At 38.1% G+C, this 22016-nt stretch overlaps 1 protein-coding gene across 1 annotated transcript; it reads left to right on the top strand.

The window, feature by feature from the left end:
- The first annotated feature begins 20 nt into the window (after positions 1-20).
- On the top strand, positions 21-21956 carry LOC124275095 (GTPase IMAP family member 9-like). Its single transcript, XM_046710583.1, has 5 exons — positions 21-76; positions 8898-9011; positions 18681-18848; positions 19369-21143; positions 21192-21956. Coding segments are annotated over exons 1-4 (1365 nt in total). The 5' UTR covers positions 21-75; the 3' UTR covers positions 20451-21143; positions 21192-21956.
- The last annotated feature ends 60 nt before the right edge of the window (positions 21957-22016 follow it).

Here is a 22016-nt window from a genome sequence, read left to right as displayed (position 1 = left end):
GTTTTGTCTCCTTTCAGGTATAGAATATATCGCACATCATATCCTGTAAGACTGATACAACGTCCAACTGACAAAAGTAAGTTACCATACATACAATCTGCACATTTTCTGTCCATTAGTATGTAGATCACGGGACTTTCTCAAATATATCTATTATATAACCTATCATAACATTATTTATGAGTTAAAAATATTCAATGGGCATTTTTAACCGATTACGTGAGGTCAACTGGTACAAAAGACTGCCAAACATCTTGTCACTGGATGCTCTTTCTTGGCTCAAACAGCATATCTAAAAAGGCATGCTGGCATGGTTCGTTGTTTCTACTATCGTCTTCGTCATGCCTGTGGCTTTGACTCCGAGATCCACGGCGTCATGGAAAATGATACTTCAAACTTTTCTCAAGAATTCCAGCCAACAAACCTGATCTTGTTCTTTCTGCTAAAGCTAATAAATTTATTTATATTATTGAATTTTCTGTCCCTTTTGACAGCAGTTAGTGAGTGAGGTAATATTTAACGTCACATCGGCAATATCTCAGCCATATAATGACGAAAACAATTTATACAATAAAAAATGAAAACATTTTGGAGAGTAAAACCTGTCGACGATGGACAGTAAAAGTACTAGAATATCACATATATGAACATAAAACTAGCATGTTAAACTAAAAGATTGTAATTAAAGAAGACAATACAATATAGAACACGGGCTAAAGATCGCCAACAACTGAAGGTAGATCACCATACTAGGAACCATGGGGACTTACATTACGTTTGTTACCTGCATGGACCCTAGCTGGATTTACATCATCCCTTCAGCCGCTGGCGATGTAGGTAGATTTAGCCGGAAGTTAAAATAACAGAAATACTACGATCCTTTTGACAGCAACTTGATTAGCAAGATTCAGGAAAAGCATGCTAAATATGCGAACCTTGCTTTTGAAATTTATCGATTGCATCACAAGTACACTGTCGTTAGATTCCCCATTTTTCTGCGTGCCCTGGTTTTGTACCTCCTGATCTCTTGGCGTAGATCAGGAGAGTACCCGGGTACTCCACCGGGATCACGGCCCTTCTGACACCCTGGGTAATGCAGAAGGCAGCAGAATTGGGGAGTCTACATATTCTCCGGAAGGTTCCTGGTTGGTTCGACGTACTAGGCAGCGTTTCCTGGGAGAAGTCCCATTCGCTGTCTGGGCTGCGTGCAGTTGAGGCATGGGCCCTGAGCTGATGATGAGCCTTACCAGCCAGACACTGCGAGGATCACCCGAACCCTCCCTGCTGCATTTTCATTTTAATCTGTAAAACATAATTATTACGTTTTTACAGTTCACAATATATGCAGTAGTAAAATACATATATGACAACCGGGATTCATAAGGCCTTAAAGACACCATATTTAAAACATTACAGATATTTTATCATCTTAAAATTCATTTATCCACATACTTAAACATTTATATTATGCACATTATTCTATTATATCACCCGACTGACGTGCACTGTTGATCTGGGTATTGACACGAGACTGCATTGAAGACTCTTTGTTTTATCTTTATCTTACGTTCATGTAAAATACTTTAATTTAATTGGTCAATGACACTTTGACATGTTTCCGTGTAACCCATCCCAGGGGGGTGACAACTGGAAAAAATATCATCCGCTGACGTGATAATATGGCGCATGCAGTGCACGGAGTTCGAAACTGTTCGATTAGCTGTTTTGGAGTTCACTATGTACACATTTATTTTACCGACTTTCACTGCTTTTTTTAAAATATTTTTTTTATTTTTATTTTTTTTTATAATATTTTTATTCATTTCAGATAGGTATACAGAGACGGGACTGGTTACATATTGGTAACAGAAAGTTACAAATTTTCAAAGTGAGAGAATATAGTTACAAGTATACAAAGTCAGGGAAAGCACAACTCCAGCAGCAAACTTCATGGGTTACAGGCATGTTCTAGCTAGTTATACATCGACAATAAACTTACTTATTTCGAAATATGAAAACATCGGTACATAAAGTCAGGGAGTGAACCACTCAAACAACAGAGTCCATGGGTTACAGGCATGTTCTAACTAGTTATATATCAGCAACAAAGTTACTAATTTCGAAGTATGAAAACATAGGTACACAAAGTCAGGGAGTGCATCCCTCCAGCAACAGACTCTCTGGGTTACAGGCATGTAAGAGCTGGTTATACATCAGCAACAAATAGTTCAAATTTTCAAAGTGTGATAATATAGGTATACAAAATCCGGGAGTACACTACTCCAGTAGCAAACACCATGGATAAGGCACTTGGAGCTGGTTATACCTTGGCAACAACAAATTACAAGTTTTCAGAGTGTGAAAGTATAGGTACATAAGTCGGGGAGTACATGACTGCAGCGACAAGCTCATGGGTTACCTGCTTGTTGAGTAATTAATATTCTTGTCATTGTTCTTCTTCTTCTTCTTCTTCTTATTATTATTATTATAGGACCTCTAACAGTCAACTCATGGGTCGTAGGCATGTTGGAGCTGGTTATTTATTGGCCCAGAGACTTGCAGATTTTCAAAGTTTGAAACAAAGCTATGAGGACATTTTTTGTGAAATTTGTTAAGCCTGTTGTTTTTCTTAGCTATGTATTTTTCGACAAATACAATATTCTGTATTATTTTCAGAAATCCTGACATTTGCAGCCGTCTGTTGTTTATACTTGAGATATATATAAAATCGTTTCCCAGCGAGAATAATGTTGTTAATAAAATCATAGCCAGTGTTAAGTCCCAATAGGATTTTGAAATCTGAGAGTTCAATGTCAATGCTAAAGGTGTTGTTAATAAAAATCCTTAGTTCACTCCAGAACATCTGTACATGTTCACACGATACGAAAACATGGATAATATCCTCTGGTTCTGATTTGCAAAAAGTACAAATATTTTTGTCAATCAATTTCATCTTCAACAATTCTTTTTTAGTATATATAATCTTGTGGATGAATCTAAATTGAAAATCCAATAATTTAACATCCCGAGTACACTTTCTATAGTTTGTAAAAACAATACTCCAAGGCAATGCAATCTGAGTCATACTTTCCCACTTGTTACACACATCAGGTAGCTCACATGTTTTAATCAATTTGTCATAGAACCTTCTACAACCTTTTGAAGGTGTAATAAGTTCATACACTATGTCATTAATACCCAGATTTTGAGTCTCATTAATTGAATTATTGACAGTATGTCTCCATGAGACAGGGATGTTTTTCAAAAGTTTATTGTAGTCTAGAAATGTTCCTCTAACTGGATATCTGTTCTTGAACTCGTTAAAAGAGAGTAGACCAACGGATTTACAGAGGTCTTTAACTTCAGTGATTCCATACTCAAACCAACTTCTAAGAAAAAAGGATGAATCCACAAACTGGTGATTAAACCAAAGGGGCTCAGAAAGTATTTTAGACAAATCATTCTCATCAGTTATGAATAAGCTTCTGTATCTCTTCCATGATAGAAGAACATCTTTCCAATATGGGTTGTCCACAGTGCAGAATTGATCAATGTTTGAGCCAATCTGAGCAAGTTGACGAATAGGAACATTGCAAGGGTTATTAGCGTCATTGTTAAAATACCTCTTAATAGTGGCTAGTTTCAATGCAGCAATAAAGGATTTTAAGTCAATCATCCTAATTCCTCCTTCTCCGTAATCCTTTTTCATAGTCATCCTCTTAATCTTATCAGGTTTACTACTCCAGATAAAAGTGAAAAACATTTTCTCAATATCATCCACGAAACATTTAGGAGGATTAGGGAGAGATGTGAAAATGTGTACTAAAGTAGATACAGCCAATGTTTTAATTACAGTTATCTTCCCAATAATAGTCAACTTCCTTTTTCGCCAATTCCCAAGAATGTTTGATATAACTTTTAGCCTTTTCCTGGTGTTGATAACCCACAAGTCATTCAAATCAGCATTTAAAACAATACCCAAAACCTCAAAGTTCCCTAAGTGCCAGTCCAGCCCATATTCACTACATATTATATCTTTACTGTTAGCCATAGCTCCAATCCACAGGGCTTTTGTCTTGTCTATATTTATTTTAATCCTGACATGCGGTAGAAGAGAAAGCGTATCCATAGCAGCCTTTAGGCTGACATCGGAACCCTCAGGAAGAGCTGGGTGTCATCAGCATATTGACCTAGTTTATATTCCTTGTTATTCAAGATAATACCCTTAATACTTGCATTTGCACGAATCATGATACCTAGGATCTCTGCTACAAATAAAAAAATAAATATGGCGAGACGGGGTCCCCTGCCTACAGCCTCCGTTATTAGGAAAGAATTCGGATAGATGTCCATTTTGGATAATGCAGGAGGTAGCATTTTTCGTTAGTATAGATATCCATTTTAGCATGTATGGGCCAAATCCGAACTTTTGTAAAACCTTGTTAACAAATGTTTTTGAGACTGTGTCAAATGCTTTTTCAAAATCAATTAATAATAAAAGGCCTTTCTTTTTTTGTTTTCTAGTTTCAAACATGATATCTTTTAACAGTCTTATATTTTCACTGATACATCTACCAGGAATGAAGCCTGTTTGATTTTCATGTATCAGATGGTCAAGTGTAACTTTCAGTCTATTAGTGATACATGTACTTATAATCTTATAAATGGCGTTTAACAAAGATATAGGGCGCAAGTTCTTCAAATATTTTCTATCCTTTCCTTGTTTAGGTATGCAAGTTATGACACCCCTATTCATGGTCAAAGTCAAGTGATCATTTTGAAATGATTGATTTATGTATCGAAGGATCCACTTTCCCAAATCCAGCCAGAAGAATTTAAAGAACTCGACTGAATAGCCGTCAATGCCCGGACTCTTATTATTTTTCATTGATTTAACTGCTTTAAGAATTTCACTGGTATTAATAGGATATTTTATACATTGCATCGTTTGCACACTCAACTTAAACATTATTAACCATTTTACGCTTGCAAGAATATGGTTCACTGATATTAAAAATCCAGTCGAGAGGCAGACGCCATTTTTGTTTATTTGTCATATAGTCGGTAGCGAGCTTATTGATCTTCAAAATAAAATAAACTTATATTTTGTACAATTATCATGGCGGTAAGATAAATACATTGTAAGCTTCTCGCTCGGGTAATACGGTCTGATGTACCCATCTTTGTGGCAGTGTTATCCCTCGTCTACCGGCTCGGGTAACACTGCTTCAAAGATGCGTACATCAGACCGTCTTACCCTCGAGAGAAGCATACAACTTATAATGTTGATTAAGAGGTTCCATCGTTGAGACCACTCAGCAGTCAGCTAAACTCAGCTACATAACCTCTGCTTGAATATTGTAAATTACTGGCGCCTTTTTCATGTTCAATGGTAGTATAGCCTCTGAAACTTCTCCTATACTTATTGGTCTATTTAAATCTTCCACTTCAGTTATAGTAATCTTCTGTAATTTGTTATACATGTCCTAACTATGATATGTTTGCATGTTTTCTGTACTTATGGCAGGGTTTAACATTCAAGAGAATTATTTTCCCATTTGTTCATCACAAGATTATGACCAGTTTCAACGTTATTTTCTTCTGTGACTATTTCCGCAGGTATCATGATTTTCCTCTCATTTTGGATCCCAAGTTCCCCAATGTCTTTCAAAAATGTACTTGGTTTGGATAAGAATATGTGGTTTTAACTAGCTTTTCTCTTTGATGAAATATTTCATGTTTGCGATGTAGATTGTCAAATTCTTTTTTGTTGCACTCTAGAGTGTCCCACTTTACTTGGAACTCTTCACACCAGTATGTGTTTGCTCTTGGTTTCTTCTTCGTGTCCCCGTTAATATGAATCACTGAATGTTCAAGTTTGGTGTTCATTTCTTCTTTAATGGTTGACACTAGTTCATTATATAGTTCATTCCAACCTGACTGGTTCAAACTTGACTGCACAATTTGTGATATCCGATTCTGTTATAGATTCATATTTTCGTTGCTGAGAAGGACATCAAAGGCAATATCTCCAACATTATACGTCACAATACATTTTTCAGCTTTTCTTGTGTTTTCTGAATTATTACTTATACACATTGAACAATCTTCTATTTCCCAAGTTAAGACTGAATGTTCTGGTAACGTTGGTGGAGGGTTAGACCAGCTTTGCTGATTAAGTCACTGATTCTGTGTACTGTAAACTTTTTCACATGTTGATACTGCTCATATGGGGTTAAAAGATAGTCCACAACAGATTTTTCTTGTGCAATCAAGTATGTATAGTCTTAGGTACCAAGACGCCCATTCAACATGCATAAACTGAAAGTTGTCATAAAATCTATAAGTCATTCGACATTAATATCCATTACATTGTCAATAACCTCTCTTAATTCCAAGCTGTCTACTTCTTCAATGATATCTTGTACATTTCCACATCTAAAATTAAAATCTCCACTAATGTACATGATGTACATGTAATGTATATGAGAGAAATACAAAGTTCAGAAAAAGTTCATTTTCTATGATCCGACTTGTTCTACTTGGAGGCAGGTAAACAATGCACATGTACATGTCTGGTTTATATGCCCACATATCTGTGTTCACAGTACTCCTTTTGAGTTAAAGTCAGTCAGTCTCTTTACATATGGAAATACGTCCTTCTTCACCAAAATTCCTACTCAATCAGATCATCTTTTAGCGCGCACATGTAAGTTTTGACGGTTCTGTCCTTTCCACTCATATCTGTTGAGTTCAACTTTATCTGTGCCCTTTAAATGTTTCACATAGTCCAATAATGTCACAATCAGGAAAGTTGATGGCATCACATTTAAAGTTATTTAAGCATCAATATTTTTCACATTTTTCTTAAAACCCCAGACATTCCATACCCCAAGCCGTTAGCCCTAGTGGGTCTTCTTAGGTGTGTTGTTGGTCGAAGACAGCTTCCCATTCTTGTGGAGTCTCAACATGTTTTCCTTGTCTAACGTTTTGAGAAGCATGCGCATGGTTTTTTTTCTGCCTTAAAGGCCGGGGTGCAAACCTAAATAAAACAATCCCAAAACAAGGGTTTCGCAATTAGTTTCCCATTGGTTACTCCTCAGCAGTGTAGATGTTATCTGTCCATGAGTGACTGTAACGGCTATGGGTGCCTGGGAAGAGCCGGGCGATGTCAAAGGTTTACCTGGAATTTACCACTAGAAAAGACATGCGCCTTTATAGTAAATGCCCTACAACCCTTCACTACATATTGTGATGACTATTTGACATATTTGATTAGCATATACGAAATTTTAAATTTTACGTATTTTCTGAAAATAAAATCTTCCACATGGTGATGTCAGCATCAAATAAGTGTATAGCCCTAAACCTGCACAGCATGGGGTCAGGGGAGTGGGGAGGGGTCATTTTCACAGCCTGCCTGAAATATAAAAACCCTGATTGAAACCCTAACCTACTCACAGGATTGTTTCTATGCAAATGCCCCTCCTCTGACCACCTGGCTGAAATTCAAATCTGGTTTAAAAAATATATTGAGGAAATATTTTTTCATAATGTATATTGTGTAGGCTGTTTGCATCCATAAATTTTATCATGAGCCGCCATAACATACTTCTGTACACTATGGCTTAATTTCATCATGAACCGGTCAGTCCATTTTGTGATATTACATGGAATGTACTTGAATACTGCATTGCTTTGCATCGAAAGACTTTGACAAGGCAAGGAGGCCACACCCCATCTGTGTATAGGTTTGAACCCTGGCCTTTAAGCTCATCCTTTGTCATGTAATTATCGATGTAGTTTTTTTCAATATTCTTCTTATTCTTTAATTCATTTTTGTTTTTCATAACCAAATGCTTTTGCTCTGGGGTTCCAAGCTGGCAGACTATGAGATCTGGATTTCTGCTTTCTCCATATTTTCTGACATTACCTTCACATCTCACTACTTCTTCACCCTCTAATTGTATTGAGTTGATTAGCATGTCATCAGTGGTGTTCTTTATCTCTTGGGGTGTTTAATTTTGCGAAGTTTGTTTTCGTCCTTTGATCACAAAGAAGCATGGGTCAACATTCTGAGAGGCTACACCTTTTTGTACTATTTCAGTAGGTTTGCTCTAATTTGTTCACTTTTGATTCAACCTGGAAAAATCTTTCTGCAATTCATTCTTAATATTCCTGACTTGTCTCTATTGTAGTTGTGATTAAAAACTTGAGATTGACTTCTAAGTTTGTTTCTAATTCTGACATGCGTTTTGTGAGGGATGACACTGCACCCTCTTAATTGACTCAGAAGGCCTGTCACTGCTTCCAGTATGGTAATGCCCCTTTGCCTACTTTCCGACATCTGACCGTCTGTGTGTTCACAGCTAGCGATAGTTGGATGATTTACATGCACTTCTGCTTCGATATGCATAACATTCGCGAAGCTGGTTGTTTTCCGCCCACTAGCCTCGATGTTTGTGTCACATGTTACCTTATTGGGGGCCGCCATTACAGTGCTCGTTGTCGTCCCCTGCACACCTTTGAATGCCTGAGTACAGTCTTTGTTGTCCTGTACTACTCAATACGAAGTGTTTGCAACGCTCTCCACCACTGTCTGCCACCACAACACAGCGGATATCAGCTGATCACAATACAGGTCGCTCGGTCTGTACATTCGCTGTTATAATCAGATTGCATGAGTACCTTCAAAACGACCTATAAATATTCATAGGATTCCAGGGGTGGATACAGCTTTTTGAGAACGGGTGGGCGTTCATTTTTACCCGGTTTCAAAATGATTATTTAATACCCCCACCCCCCACCCACACACACACTCACTTACACACACCTCCTCTCTGATACGTGTGTGTAGGCCTTTGACCATAATAACATAATGTTCTCATTTATTCCAGTGTGGCCTTGTCCTGCCTGCACCTTCGAAAATGAAGATGAATGTAGAAAATGCAAAATGTGTAGAGTGGAGCACATTAGTGGAGAAAACGTCCATTCCTTTCGCTTGCACACAGGTTTGATTTCCTTGTCTTGTATTTCCCTTTACATGGATACTTGTAGGTCACCGTGACATGGTGGTGGTATTGCAGCAAAGGAAAAAAACCTAGCAGTCTCTTTATAGTGACTGTACGGCGAATAATCATGATCGTGAGCTGACAGATGAAGCGCAACATTAATTAATACATATCTTCTGAGGGCAAACAAACTATATCTATAAGCCGATTTTATTGCACTTATAGGATACTTCCAAGTCGTTGTACTGTAAAAACAATATACAGTGTAGTTTAATTAATAAGTTAAACAGTGTTTTGTCCTTGTTCTTTTGCATGGAGCGTTGTCGTTTTCCGCGTATGTTTCTCAAATTGTTGATCACGATAGTTTTTTCTGTGTGTGCAAGAAACGGTTTGGACATTAATTAATGTTTATGTTTCGGCTCAGTCGTTGCCAACACCTGGAAGGACGTTCCTTCCACTAAACTACAGTATACCCTCATACAGTGTCGTGACGGGACCTTCGGAACAGGATGTTCTTCCTCGGACGACCTTTACTCGCATGGTCCAACCAACCCACTCTGTTGCTAACTTTGTCAAGAGACTTCAGCCACAAAGCTAAAGTCTCAGGCGTCATGCTTGTGCCTTGAGATTGTTTCTTATTCGGAAACCTAGAGACAGTGAGCCGAGATGGGAGTTCTCTGTAAAACAACGGACTTCTACGTCCCAGCAGCTACTATTATCCACTCCAATTGGTCAACACACATCCCCCCTCCCACCCTCCAACCCCCCTTTCTCGGGATCTTGAAATTTTGAGCTAAAAGTGTCCACCGTCCCAAGTGCGAGATCGCGGGATGGACCAACACATAAATCTTTGATTTATGAAAAATTTTGATTATGAAGAATTTGATCAATCCAATAGAGAGAGAGTAATCATTGTATGTACATGAAAAACGCAGATATTATAGATACCGGCTTCTGAAAACGCTATTTTCATTGGCCATTCATATATACATTTACTTTTCATAAACAATATTGAGGGGGTTAATTTATAGTGTATAGGAAACTGTAACAACGGATGATTACTGATATTCACTACCTAGGATATGGTGTATGCAAATTACGTAGCATTTCCAAAATGTCCCCAAAAACATTCCATAAAAACAGTTGAACAAATTGTTACCGTGTTGCATTATTTGGGCGGGCGCGTTGTAAACTTTCCGTTTTCCGTGTTGCAAACAACGGATAATCTAATCACGTTCCATTAGCAGGAACGAGGAAAGTGTGTATTTACTTCCCACACGGTTGTTTAAAATAGTTAAAATATAACACTAAATATTCTTTGATTCAAGCAACTAAAATCACGTTTTATTTGACAAACAGAACTCAAACAGTACTCCACAAGCCAGTTTGTTAAAACAATCTTGTTGTGAACATTATTCTTTGATTCATGCAGCTAAAATCACATTTTGACAAACAGAACTCAAGCTAAATCCTGGATTAGATCTGTCCAGTTACAATATCTTTGTTCTTGGTTAACTCAGTATCCATGTCTTTTATACTCAATCACTTTATGTTTCCTCTACAATACATTTGATGTCAACATCCATTTAATCTGTTTTCACAATGATAGGACTTTTTTCCGGTACTTTTTTCCGAGGACTTTTTTTCCTATAATCGAAACTGATGCTATCAGCTGAGTTATCGTTCAGATAATCGTTTTTCAAGTGAACGAAATACTCTCAGTCTTACAAGCAACGTTATGTACACGATTCTGTTTTCTTATTAAGGATAGGATTTTGTTATTCATCGTTGATGAATCGGATCGTTGGTTCTAATTGTTACAGTTTTATCAATGAATTTCAAATAATACCATATCAATATGTCCAACTTTAATACAAATTTCACTAATGTCACTACTTGAGCATTGTGTTGATACAGGCTATGGCTCATCTGGACTAAGTGTTATCAAAACACTGACCCTAGTCAGCCAAATCCCACTCTGGCTATGTGAGAGACCTATTTTGACAGAATCTGGCTAAGTGAGAGGACACTATTTGAACCACTGCTTCACGGTTCACTGACTGCCGCGGATGCATGTTTTTTCCATGGGGCGGGGTATAAAATGATATATTCTGCCTGATGATTTGTACTACACCACCCAAGCAGTGTACGACCATGCACCCGGCATACATGGTAATTTGTTCAAGGTCACGTGAATCAATCAGAGATAGACATTCTTACATGAGGTAGTATAAATGTGCATTGTACGTGCTTAGGAACCTTGAACCTGCAGTTACATTTCATTATTTGTGTATAGATATTGGTCTAGAATAATTTATCAATTCGTTTAGTCTTGAAGATGTATTGATGCAGGGACTCCATTATGTTCATGTTGACATTGTTGGTAGCTGGAGGTGTTCCTTTTTTCACAGTTTGGAGTGAGTGAGCAAGTGAGTTTAGTTTTACGCCGCACTCAGCAATATTCCAGCTATATGGCGGCGGTCTGTAAATAAACCGAGTCTGGCGGTGATCAACAGGTCGATCTGCGTAATTGGATGAAGTTTAGTTTTACGAGTCTATTCCAGATATATGGCGGCGGTCTTTTACGAGCCTGGACCAGACAATCCAGTGATCAACAGCATGAACATCGATCTGCGCAATTGGGAACCGATGACATGTGTCAACCAAGCCAGCGAGCCTGACCACCCGATCCCGTTAGTCGCCTCTTACGATAAGAATAGGTTACTGAAGGCCAATTCTAACCCGCACCTTCACGGGTTTCACAGTTTTGTCTTCTTGAGAGGGTACGTAAGTCTCAAAACATTTTAAGTAAATTTAGATATACCAGGTTTATAATAGTAGGATACATGTGCTAAATTTGTGCACAATCGCCAACGTATGAAGGGACCATGTAAGTCCTTCGCAGGTAGCTAAAGTACCGTAAGTCCCCATGGTGATCTAAAATCAGTTGCTGGCTGTCTATAACATGTTTTCATTTTGTGTATTGTCCAAATAGTGCTATTATATAAATATTAAATGCTAGGTTTAAATCTGATTGATATTCTGGATATTTTACTGTCCCTTGACGACAGGTTATATACTATACATTTATTCCTCATCAATGTTTAATTGGTTCAAGTCAAAATATGGCTGAAATATTGCCGATGTGACGATATACTGGAGTATATTAACTCACTCACACTCAAATCGTTTTTCATCAGTGACATGTTTTCATTACATTTGTTTTCAACCAACCCTGATCAACAGGATAAAACGAAGCAATTCGCATTCTTTTTTCATAAATAGTAGAAATAAGTTTGTAAATTTTTTTTTTCGCAAACCAAAACAAATTAATTGTGAAATTAGGTTAGCTTGCCAGTGGGTCAAACTGTTTCGCCCATTATGGACTGACATTTATTACTGAGTTTTGAGTAAAAAGAAATAGTTTAGCCCATGGCCGATATATTTCTTATAGAACTCCAAATTATCCGAATTAAGTCAAAAGATTTTATCATGATACTTACAAACGTTCTTTCATTCATTTGCTACCTTCAAAACACGAAACCAACATGTATTTTGAGCAAATGTAAAGACTCTCGCCCATGGGCGAGATTGTGTAAATAACGCTCTAAATTAGTCGAAATAAGTTCTAACAATTTTTTTTTTTGTCATGATGCTTATAAACATACACTCATTCATTTACATCCTCCAAAACATGGAAAAAATGTATTTTGAGTAAAAGTAAATATTCTCGCCCATGGGCCAAAATGTTTTTCGCACATGGGCGAGATTTTTTTAATATCGGTCTGAATTAGCCGAATTAAGTCAAAATGAATTGAAACTTGTGTCATGATATACTCATAAGTATACACTCATTCATTTACAACCCCCAAGACATGGAAAAACATGTATTTTGAGTAAAAGTAAATATTCTCGCCCATGGGCCAAAATGTTTTTCGCTCATGGGCGAGATTTTTTTAATATCGGTCTGAATTAGCCGAATTAAGTCAAAATGAATTGAAACTTGTGTCATGATATACTCATAAGTATACACTCATTCATTTACAACCCCCAAAACATGGAAAAACATGTATTTTGAGTAAAAGTAAATATTTTTTAATATCGCTCAAAGTTAGTCGAATTAAGTTACAATGAGTTGAAATTTGTGTCATGATGCTTATAAACATACACTCATTCATTTACAACCTCCAAAACATGAATTCTGAGCGAAAATAAACATTCTCGCACATGGGCGAGCGAGTTTAAATTTAAAGTTTTCGATAAAACATTTTTCCATTTTTTCATCCTTGGCATATATTCATAACAACTGCATCTTTAATTTGGTCAAATCCCTTGTCATAAAGTGACCACAGTGCGGAGAGTTTCTGGACTTTTGTGAGTCCAGAATTAAATTGTGACGTGTTACAGGTTGATTATGTGAAAGATCTATCAGCAACAGCTTTGCTGTACTGGATTTAAAGTCTTTTGGGTTCACAGTGAAATGTTCTTTTCTGAATTGTGTTTGTTTCGGTAATACTCGATATTGAGCGGATACTCAACTGCTTAAGTGTTTTGGGGGCACAAATTTCCCGCATTTCCAGGCAATCGTGAGGATCAAGACCCGGGGCAGAATAGGTATAGGTCTACAGCACCCCATTGCTGGTCGTAAAAGGCGACCAAGTTGGGCAGCCTGTTTGCCGTGTTTGCGCCCCTCTGTCGGTGGATGGCGGGATTCTGGTGGTTGAGGGCACTAGTTCAACGAATAGTGTTCCTTTGCAAAACATACCACTTTGACACTGACTTCATCTAGATGAGTTGTAGAATTGGCCCGGTTCTATCGATCGGCTGGTCACGCCGTGCCCTGAACATAATTATTTACAACTTTTGAAATGATACCACGTGTCTATGAACGTAAACATTTCATGAACATGAATATTATTCATTTTGCCTAGAGTCCTAGGCCCAGAAGGCAGTGGCTCATTGGCCAGTCCGGTGATACTCTGAATTCTGAGTTTCTTAAGATTAATGTCGTGGGTCGAACCAGCCTGACGTTTATGAGAGTTTATTAAATATCAAAGTATTGTTATGAGAATGTGTTTGTGTTGATAAAGATGTCACATTAATTACGTTTTAGTTATTATAGGTCTGAAACGCTGAGTGTGATTTGAACTCGCATCTTGAGCTGAGGCTATGTAATTCCGCCTGCTGAGAGTAAGAGCTACGCTTCCCTTTGGTTGTTTCTTGCTTCCGGTCTTGGGCGGTCTTGTGGAAAGTTCTGGGAGGATAATAGTGAGGCGTAGCTACCAAAAAAGAATTCGAGGATTGTGTGATAAGTATATAAGGCTTGGTTGCTGACTTAAAAATATCCATATGATATTGAAGAGTGGTTTATATCATTCACATAAACGTAATATTTCCATGTACACATCGCTAGTTTTCAGTCAAGTGACATCTAATCACATGTACTCCAATTGAAACGGCAGAAATGGATAAGCTTGAGTACAGAGCACTCATGGGGTTTTTGGTCCTTGCGGGCAGCCCAGTGAAGCTCATTGAAGAGCGATTGACAGCAATGACTTTGGTCACATTTCCGAAGCAATGTCTGAAGGAAGAGGGGAGGGGATCAAACAACCCTCCTTCACCTATATAGATCATTGTTGGTTCACTCTAAATTGGACTATGGCTCCCATGTTAACGCTGGGACCTGCAAAAGTAATTTAAGAAACATAAAGGACTCAGATTTCGATGCCTTTCGACATCTCCCATTGAGAGCCTTCATGTAGACTCAAATGAGCTTTCTCCTAAACAACGTCATATATTGACAAGTAACAGCCATTGGTATACAAAACGAAGAGTACGGATGAAGGAACACAGCCATTTTGATCTCCAGTAGAGGTTGAGAGAAAAGAAGATTGATAGTCATTGACACTGACATACTGAGTTCTATGTACCTTGAATTCTTTAACCCATCGGATGATGTTTTATTATTAACACCTAGATTAAATCGTTTACTCCTCACAAGGTGTGGCTGTATGGTATTAGTTGTTAAAAGTCTGCAGATGAGAGTAAATATTATACATCGTTTGAGATTTCAATTCTTCAAATGATTAGGTAACCATCTTGACAATTGATAGACATGGAGAAAGATAAAAAAAATCAAATGTATGGGCGTATCTTGATCTGGATAGTGAAAAGAGAAAAATAACCAAATGCCGCCTGTGCGGTAAATAACTGCGTTTTGCAGGCAGTACAAGAAGTACGATGAAAAAAAAGATTTTGTCAAGAAAACATCCAAATACTGATTCTGTCCAATAGGAAATGTTATTCATATGACGATATAAAGTTCACTTGTGTGATCGGAACACATGCTATGCAAGTTACGCTATCGTTTTCTTGAAAGGTATGAATTTCGAGTACTCGGGTCCGAGTCGAGTCTCATCCCTCGAGTACTCGAGTCCAAGAAAATGGACTCGTTGAAGCCCTATAGCTAGCTTCTAATAATGACTTTGACAATCTCTCCGCGCCGGTTTTTCCCAACTCCACCTTGGCAGTTGGTAAGACCAGTGTTACGGTTTAGAAGTTTTCTAAGATAAAAGGCTTGTGAGTCCCCTTTAAACCAGCAAAATAGAACACAGGTGAATCTGTAATATTTAAAGCTTAGATGCAGCAGAAAAAGAGAAACATAATTAAAACACAATTATCATTCATTCATGACATATTATATACATTGCTGATTATGAACAAACAAAAAAACAAATTATAAGCATACGATCGCAAGTCAAACAGCAATATTTTGTACTTGGGTTTACTTCCCTCGAAACGAACCATCCGGGATACCCAACGCAGTCAGAGAGGGTGGTCACTTAAGCGTAAAGAAGGCTTTCATTGGCTGGTTCATTTGCCGATATACTCAGGGTTGGGTTTTGTAAATACATGCTCATTGTTTTGTGTATAAGATTTTGCAATCAACAGACATCATAACATGTCATGTGTACATTGTCAAGTATTACACCTGCCTGTCTGTGTAATTGCATCATGTGACAGAGACAGAACCCAGGTGCAAGAGCCATAAATCAATGCGTTTTGTTTATGGTGTATAGCCTGATAGGTGTTAAGTTCAAATGCATGTGGTCAATGACTGAAGTGGTGTATTGCATATTGTCATTAGCAGACACAGGCAGGCAGACACATAAGTGTCAATGAAACAGACATTCAGTTTTGTCTGTGACAGAGGCATATCTATGTCACAGTTAGAAATTCTGACAATGCTAAATAATGACATTGCTTTTAAGTATCGAACCAAGAAAGCGACTCGGTAAGAAGAACGTGTGGTGAAATTGTCAACTATCGGGTACATCTTTTTAATCTGTCAGTCCAGGTCATTTTAAGACGATGCCGTAAGTGGCCATTCTAGATATACTAATGAGTACCGGATGAAAGATGAGGATCCTCCTTTTTTGTATTCCTTGTGATGAAAGACTTACGGTCAAGCAGGTTCTGCTTTGCAGTATCGTTTTTTCCATCATAAGGGGTAAACATTTCAAAGGTTCATGCATGAAGGATCTTATTGAAGTCACCTCGGAGTCGTAAGTCCCAAAACTTTCAAAGTTAAACTCACACTTAATAATAATAATAATAACAATAAGTCATCTTCTTGTGGCGCTTTATCGGAATATAATTCTTATTACCCCGGATAACCCAAGTTGCATGTTAGGCGCTAGAAGGTTATAGTAACATGACTATCCAACCGGGTACCCATTTTCTGCTGGGTGAACAGAGGCAATTTTGAACAAACTCACTTGCCTAAGGTGAGACCACATGTATCACATGTGCCTCGTTGTGTGGCAGGACTGAAGTCCGAAAAACTCTCAGGAGTCAAGCTGCCAAACACGCTCACCCATCCAAGGACTGTCCGAACTCGACGTTGCTTAACTTCATCTGATTCGTGACCTGAGCTCTGTGCTCACAGCACACCACACTTACCAGACTTGTAACCGTAGTAGTTTTGTTATTTTAAACTTCGGCTAAATTTTTCCTACAATCGCCAGCTGCTGAAGGGATGGTGTAAATCAAACTAGGGTCCATACAGGTAGCAAAAGCACTGTAAGTCCCCATGGTCCCTAGTATGGTGATCTACCTTCAGTTCTTGGCGACCTCTAGCCTGTTTTTATATTGTATTGTCTTAATAGATCAAATAGTTTTAGATTCCCATGCTAGTTTTAGACACCATCTGTGATACTCTAGTTATTTTACAGTCCTTCCTTCCTTTTAACAACTTATATTTATTGTGTATGCTAAACCTCTCTCGTCACTATATGGCTGAAATATTGCCGAGGTGATGTTAAATGTTAACTCACTCACTAAAGTCACTTCGTTTCTAATTCTTGGATTTTTAAATAAAATTGAATTAATACACACATTGTGAATGATCTGTTCCGTAAATAGATAAATGATATTATACTCGTTAAATTAAATATACAACCGAGATTGTTAGTGGTTGTGTCCTCAAATGGGCTAAGGTATTGTGAAAGTATTGTCCTCCTGAGAGGGTACGTTAATGCCAAAATTTTCATAGTATATTTAGCTCTGCCAAACATTTAAAGTATATTTGTTTTTCTAAATATTGGCTAAATCCCTGTATAATCGCAAGTAGCTGATGGGATGGTGGAAATCCAGCTAGGGTCCACGCAGGTAGCAAAGGCAATGTTTAAAACTCCCAAAATTCCAAGCCAGACAGCCGAACTGGTAAAAATTACCAGTCCGGATACAAACCATTCGTGACCAACTCGTGTTATTCCGCGACAAGCCGAATAGCGTTCTTGGAGATTACGGAAATGGGCGAGTGGTGACGAATGGATACAAACGAGTCTGTCCGGTTTTCAGCAGTGAAAACAAAAATCAGGTTTCTGATTACTTTACTGTTTGCAAGCATCGCAATGAACAACATAGCACTAAGAGGCAATGCACAGAGTTTTGGTAAACTGAAAGTGCATGTGTTGTGATTGGTTATTGAAAAATGAACTGTCCAATCGTAAACAGTTTAACATAATTATCATTATACCTTAAACACCTCAAACTGTCGACAAGAGAACCTGTCTGATATTATGAAATATTTACCGTTAGGGGTAATACATCTACCCGACCACCGGACAGGCTACCTTTGAAATCTGACCGTCCGAGATGAAAATAGGCCGTTCTGGACGGTCGGGCAAGCGGGAATTTTAAACGCTGGCAAAGGTGCAGTAAGTCCCCATGGTCCCTAGTATGGTGATCTCACTTCAGTTGCTGACGATGTATAGCCCGTATTTTTATTGTATTAAATGTGATATGTTATGTTTGTGTTAAATAGATTATTTAAATATTTGAAATATTTAGTTTTTAGTCAAATATTGTGATATCTTGCTGATATAATTGACTGTCCTTATGTGAAAAATATTAACATAAATCTTCTCTTCACTATACGGTTGAAATATTGACGTTGAATTTTAATTGACTCAGTTGACTCAACTGACATTTCAAACATCGAAGGGATCATATGGTTGCAGACAGATTACTAATTACAAACTTTTGAAGGAATGAGTGATGTTTAAATAGAAACCACCACATTTTACAACATGTTTTTCAATTTTCAATTACATTGTACTATCTTTCGCCCGTTAGCTTATACAATGCCCGTATCTCACGTTTTAGAATGGGAGTGCACCTCATGTACGTTCAATAACAACGGGGAGGCTTGGAAATGTATGATGTGTGGCTCCGACAGGCCATGGGACAGAACCGTTGAGGGAGACATTCATGATTCATCCAGCTCCAAAACGTCACCCGAAACAGGTGTGGAAGATACAACTGCACAGGGAGGTTTGTACAATGTACTACATACCAGACACATGAAGGTACATGTCGGTATAATAAGCGTGGATCGACGCTTATTATGTCAATCACTAGAATATTTACAGACCGCAGTCATAGACCTCGATTATTCGGGATTGCGGCATTAAACTACAAACATGCAGATATAGGTCTTGTTTCCTAAGAGCAGCTGTCAGTGTGAATTATTATTCGGCCGTTCTATGCAACTTTTTAAGACATTGATTTGATCATGTGGAAAAGCGTAGTGTATCTAATGTATGTTATATAATACTATTTCGATAAGTAAATGAATGAATAAATATACACAAAATGCAGATAACTGATAACTATATATTCAGTTATAAAGGAAAAAATAAACAAACAACCCCCCCCCCAAAAAAAAAAAAAATAAAAAATCATACATACCGGGATGGTCCATTTTGAAGGTGGATATGCTAAATCGGTTTCCACTTCTTCAATGGAAGTAGTTGCAGCTTAATGAATACATATTTTCCCTCGGCTGTTGCAGATGGCGCAGTTGGCGGTGGAGCTGTCTGCAACTCCTCCAGTGTCGTCAATAAAGGCAAAGAGGTTCGAATTGTTCTTCTTGGACGGACAGGATCCGGGAAAAGTTCCACTGGAAAAACCATCCTTGATAAGAATGACTTTCACAGTTCACTGCGATCAACCGGTGTTACTAGAGAATGCAAGCGTGGCACAAGCAACAGGTTCGGGCGCCGTCTTCAGGTTATTGACACACCAGGGTTGTACGACACAGACATGTCGATTGAAGACATCTCTCTGGAGGTCATCAAATGTGTTGGGATGACTGCTCCGGGACCACATGCTTTTCTACTCGTTGTCAGAGTTGACAGATTCACAGAGGAAGAACAGAATACAGTTGAACATTTCATGAAACTATTTGGTAGAGGCATGTTGGATTACTTAATCATTCTCTTCACTAAAAAGGATGAGCTTATTTCCAATGGTAAAACAATCGAAGATTTTATCGGAAAAGACCCCGGCAAATTACAATCTGTTCTGAAGGATTGTGGTGGCCGGTATGTCACGTTCAATAATAGAGGATCAGAGAGAGAAAAGGAACAAGATGTACACACTTTATTGGAGGTTATTGATAAGATGGTCCAGGACAACGGAGGGAAGGTTTATACAAATGCCATGTTTCAGGAGGCCGAAAAGGTTATGAAAGAAAGGGAAGATCAACTAAGGCGTGAAAACGAAGAAGCCATGAAATCAGTACTAGATGAGATCAGAAGACACGTGAGGAAACTCGAAAAGGACCATGAAGAAACAAACAATAAGTTCCTGAAGAAACTAGAACAGCTGGGTGCTGAACGTGAATCCAGAGATTGTGAGGATATTAGAGCACAGCTTAAAGAATTGAAGTTGAATCACGAAAAGAAGATCCAAGCCTTACGAGGTATTAGAGCCAGACAGCCTGAGGTGGATTTTAGAGAACAAGCGCGTTGTAGTGCTGAACAGGATAACAGTTTTCTTAAGGGCAAACTGCTACCTGCACTTAAACATTTAGGGCTGAAAGTAATGCCAGATCTTCTTTGTCATGCTGTTCGTCTGCTTGTTCTCAAGTGAAAGGCGCTTTGGACATTGTGGTAAATAATAACTGATATTTCTTAGCACAAAAACGTCTACAGTCAGTGCCATAATGTTTCAGACGATGGCAATGTTAGATAATTCTGCGTCCTTAATATGTAGATTTGTGATGTCCTTTATCAACAGGCCAATGGTTCCAGACTTTGCTTGTGTTATCCTTAGTATAGATTATACTTACTTAATTTGTCATTTGTGCTTTATTAGTTCATGGGTGCTTTGTTTCATTTCAAGGTGTCTTATATATGCTTGGACAAAATCGGCACACGTTCTTGATTTCAGAATGTCTTTAAATCTGCTTTTGTTTCATGTGGACACATTGACAGCTCTCAAGTATGTGTGTGTGAATCCCAGGTAAATGTGGACACGAAACGGCCCAAGTCATGACGGTAGTAGAGCGCTGGGTGCATTTGGGGCCCTACACCTTCTATCGTCAGTGTCGGAAATGTCTAAGAGCCATAACGTACACACCGTATTATTATGCTCATGACACCTGAGCCAGATTTATTGGAATTTAGAGTTCCCCACGCGTGATTAGGAGTTACCCGCATATGTTTAGGAGATACGAGTTGCGTACTAACCTAAGAGATACAACTCTGTCACACCGGTAATTAGACAGTTTTGTCTTCGGAGACCCGATTTTTCAGGTACAAAGTACATTATTAATATCTTGCTGTGAAGGGTGCTCCTTTACAGACAGGGGCACATGTGGCACAGATGCAGGTTTTGATGTTACGAAATGTATTTACTTCCGTACTTGCGACAGATTGTGTGAAAGTAGCTCACATTGTATGATTTCAGTGTGTAAATGTCTTTAAATGCATACGCCAGGTCGTCTATTTCATGGTATTCAGGTTTGACATAATTATGTAAAATATATCATTTTGAAAAACAGATAAATTTGAATGCAAGATAAAGCAATGTATTACTGTATCATAATCAAAACAGGAGATTTAGAGAAGTTTTCTCCACGTCCTTCTTTGTTATCATAGAGAACACGATTGGCTGACCACAACCCTATTGGCAGCTAAGTGGTCATGATTCCTGCACATGACCCGCAAATGATTAGATAGATAGATGGATGGATGGATGGATGGATGGATGGATAGATGTTCTTTCCACCGACATAATGGGCAACTGGTAAGTTTAGGGACATCGTCAGGCTGCACCAACAAAATGGACCACTGATACTGTTAGTGACACTGGTAAGTGCCACCGACATAAACACACTCCCTGTTAGTAACAGATTGTGACGTTCATGAATTCTGAGCAATATCGCGCTCACAATTCAAACGATAATATCAGCATTTCCAAAACAACTCAGTGCATCAATACAATGATCAATCCAATGACATTACATATAGAATGTACAGTTTCTTGTTTATGTATGTAAGGGCATACAAGAATAAATGCGTTAAGCCATACAAATACATAGTTGTTTCTTAGAAGTCTCATTTCTTAGAGGTAGTCAAATGACACAGTTATGGAATGCAACTTGTTTATTGCAGTGTGAAAGTACTCTTTCAGCAGAATTCCTTTTTACCATCA

Source organism: Haliotis rubra, unplaced genomic scaffold (genome assembly GCF_003918875.1).
Source record: "Haliotis rubra isolate DU_JTF1 unplaced genomic scaffold, ASM391887v1 Scf1980, whole genome shotgun sequence".
NCBI classification, from domain to species: domain Eukaryota; kingdom Metazoa; phylum Mollusca; class Gastropoda; order Lepetellida; family Haliotidae; genus Haliotis; species Haliotis rubra.
The sequence above is the reverse complement of the archived record's forward strand: the minus strand, read 5'-3'. Positions and strand labels throughout refer to the sequence as shown.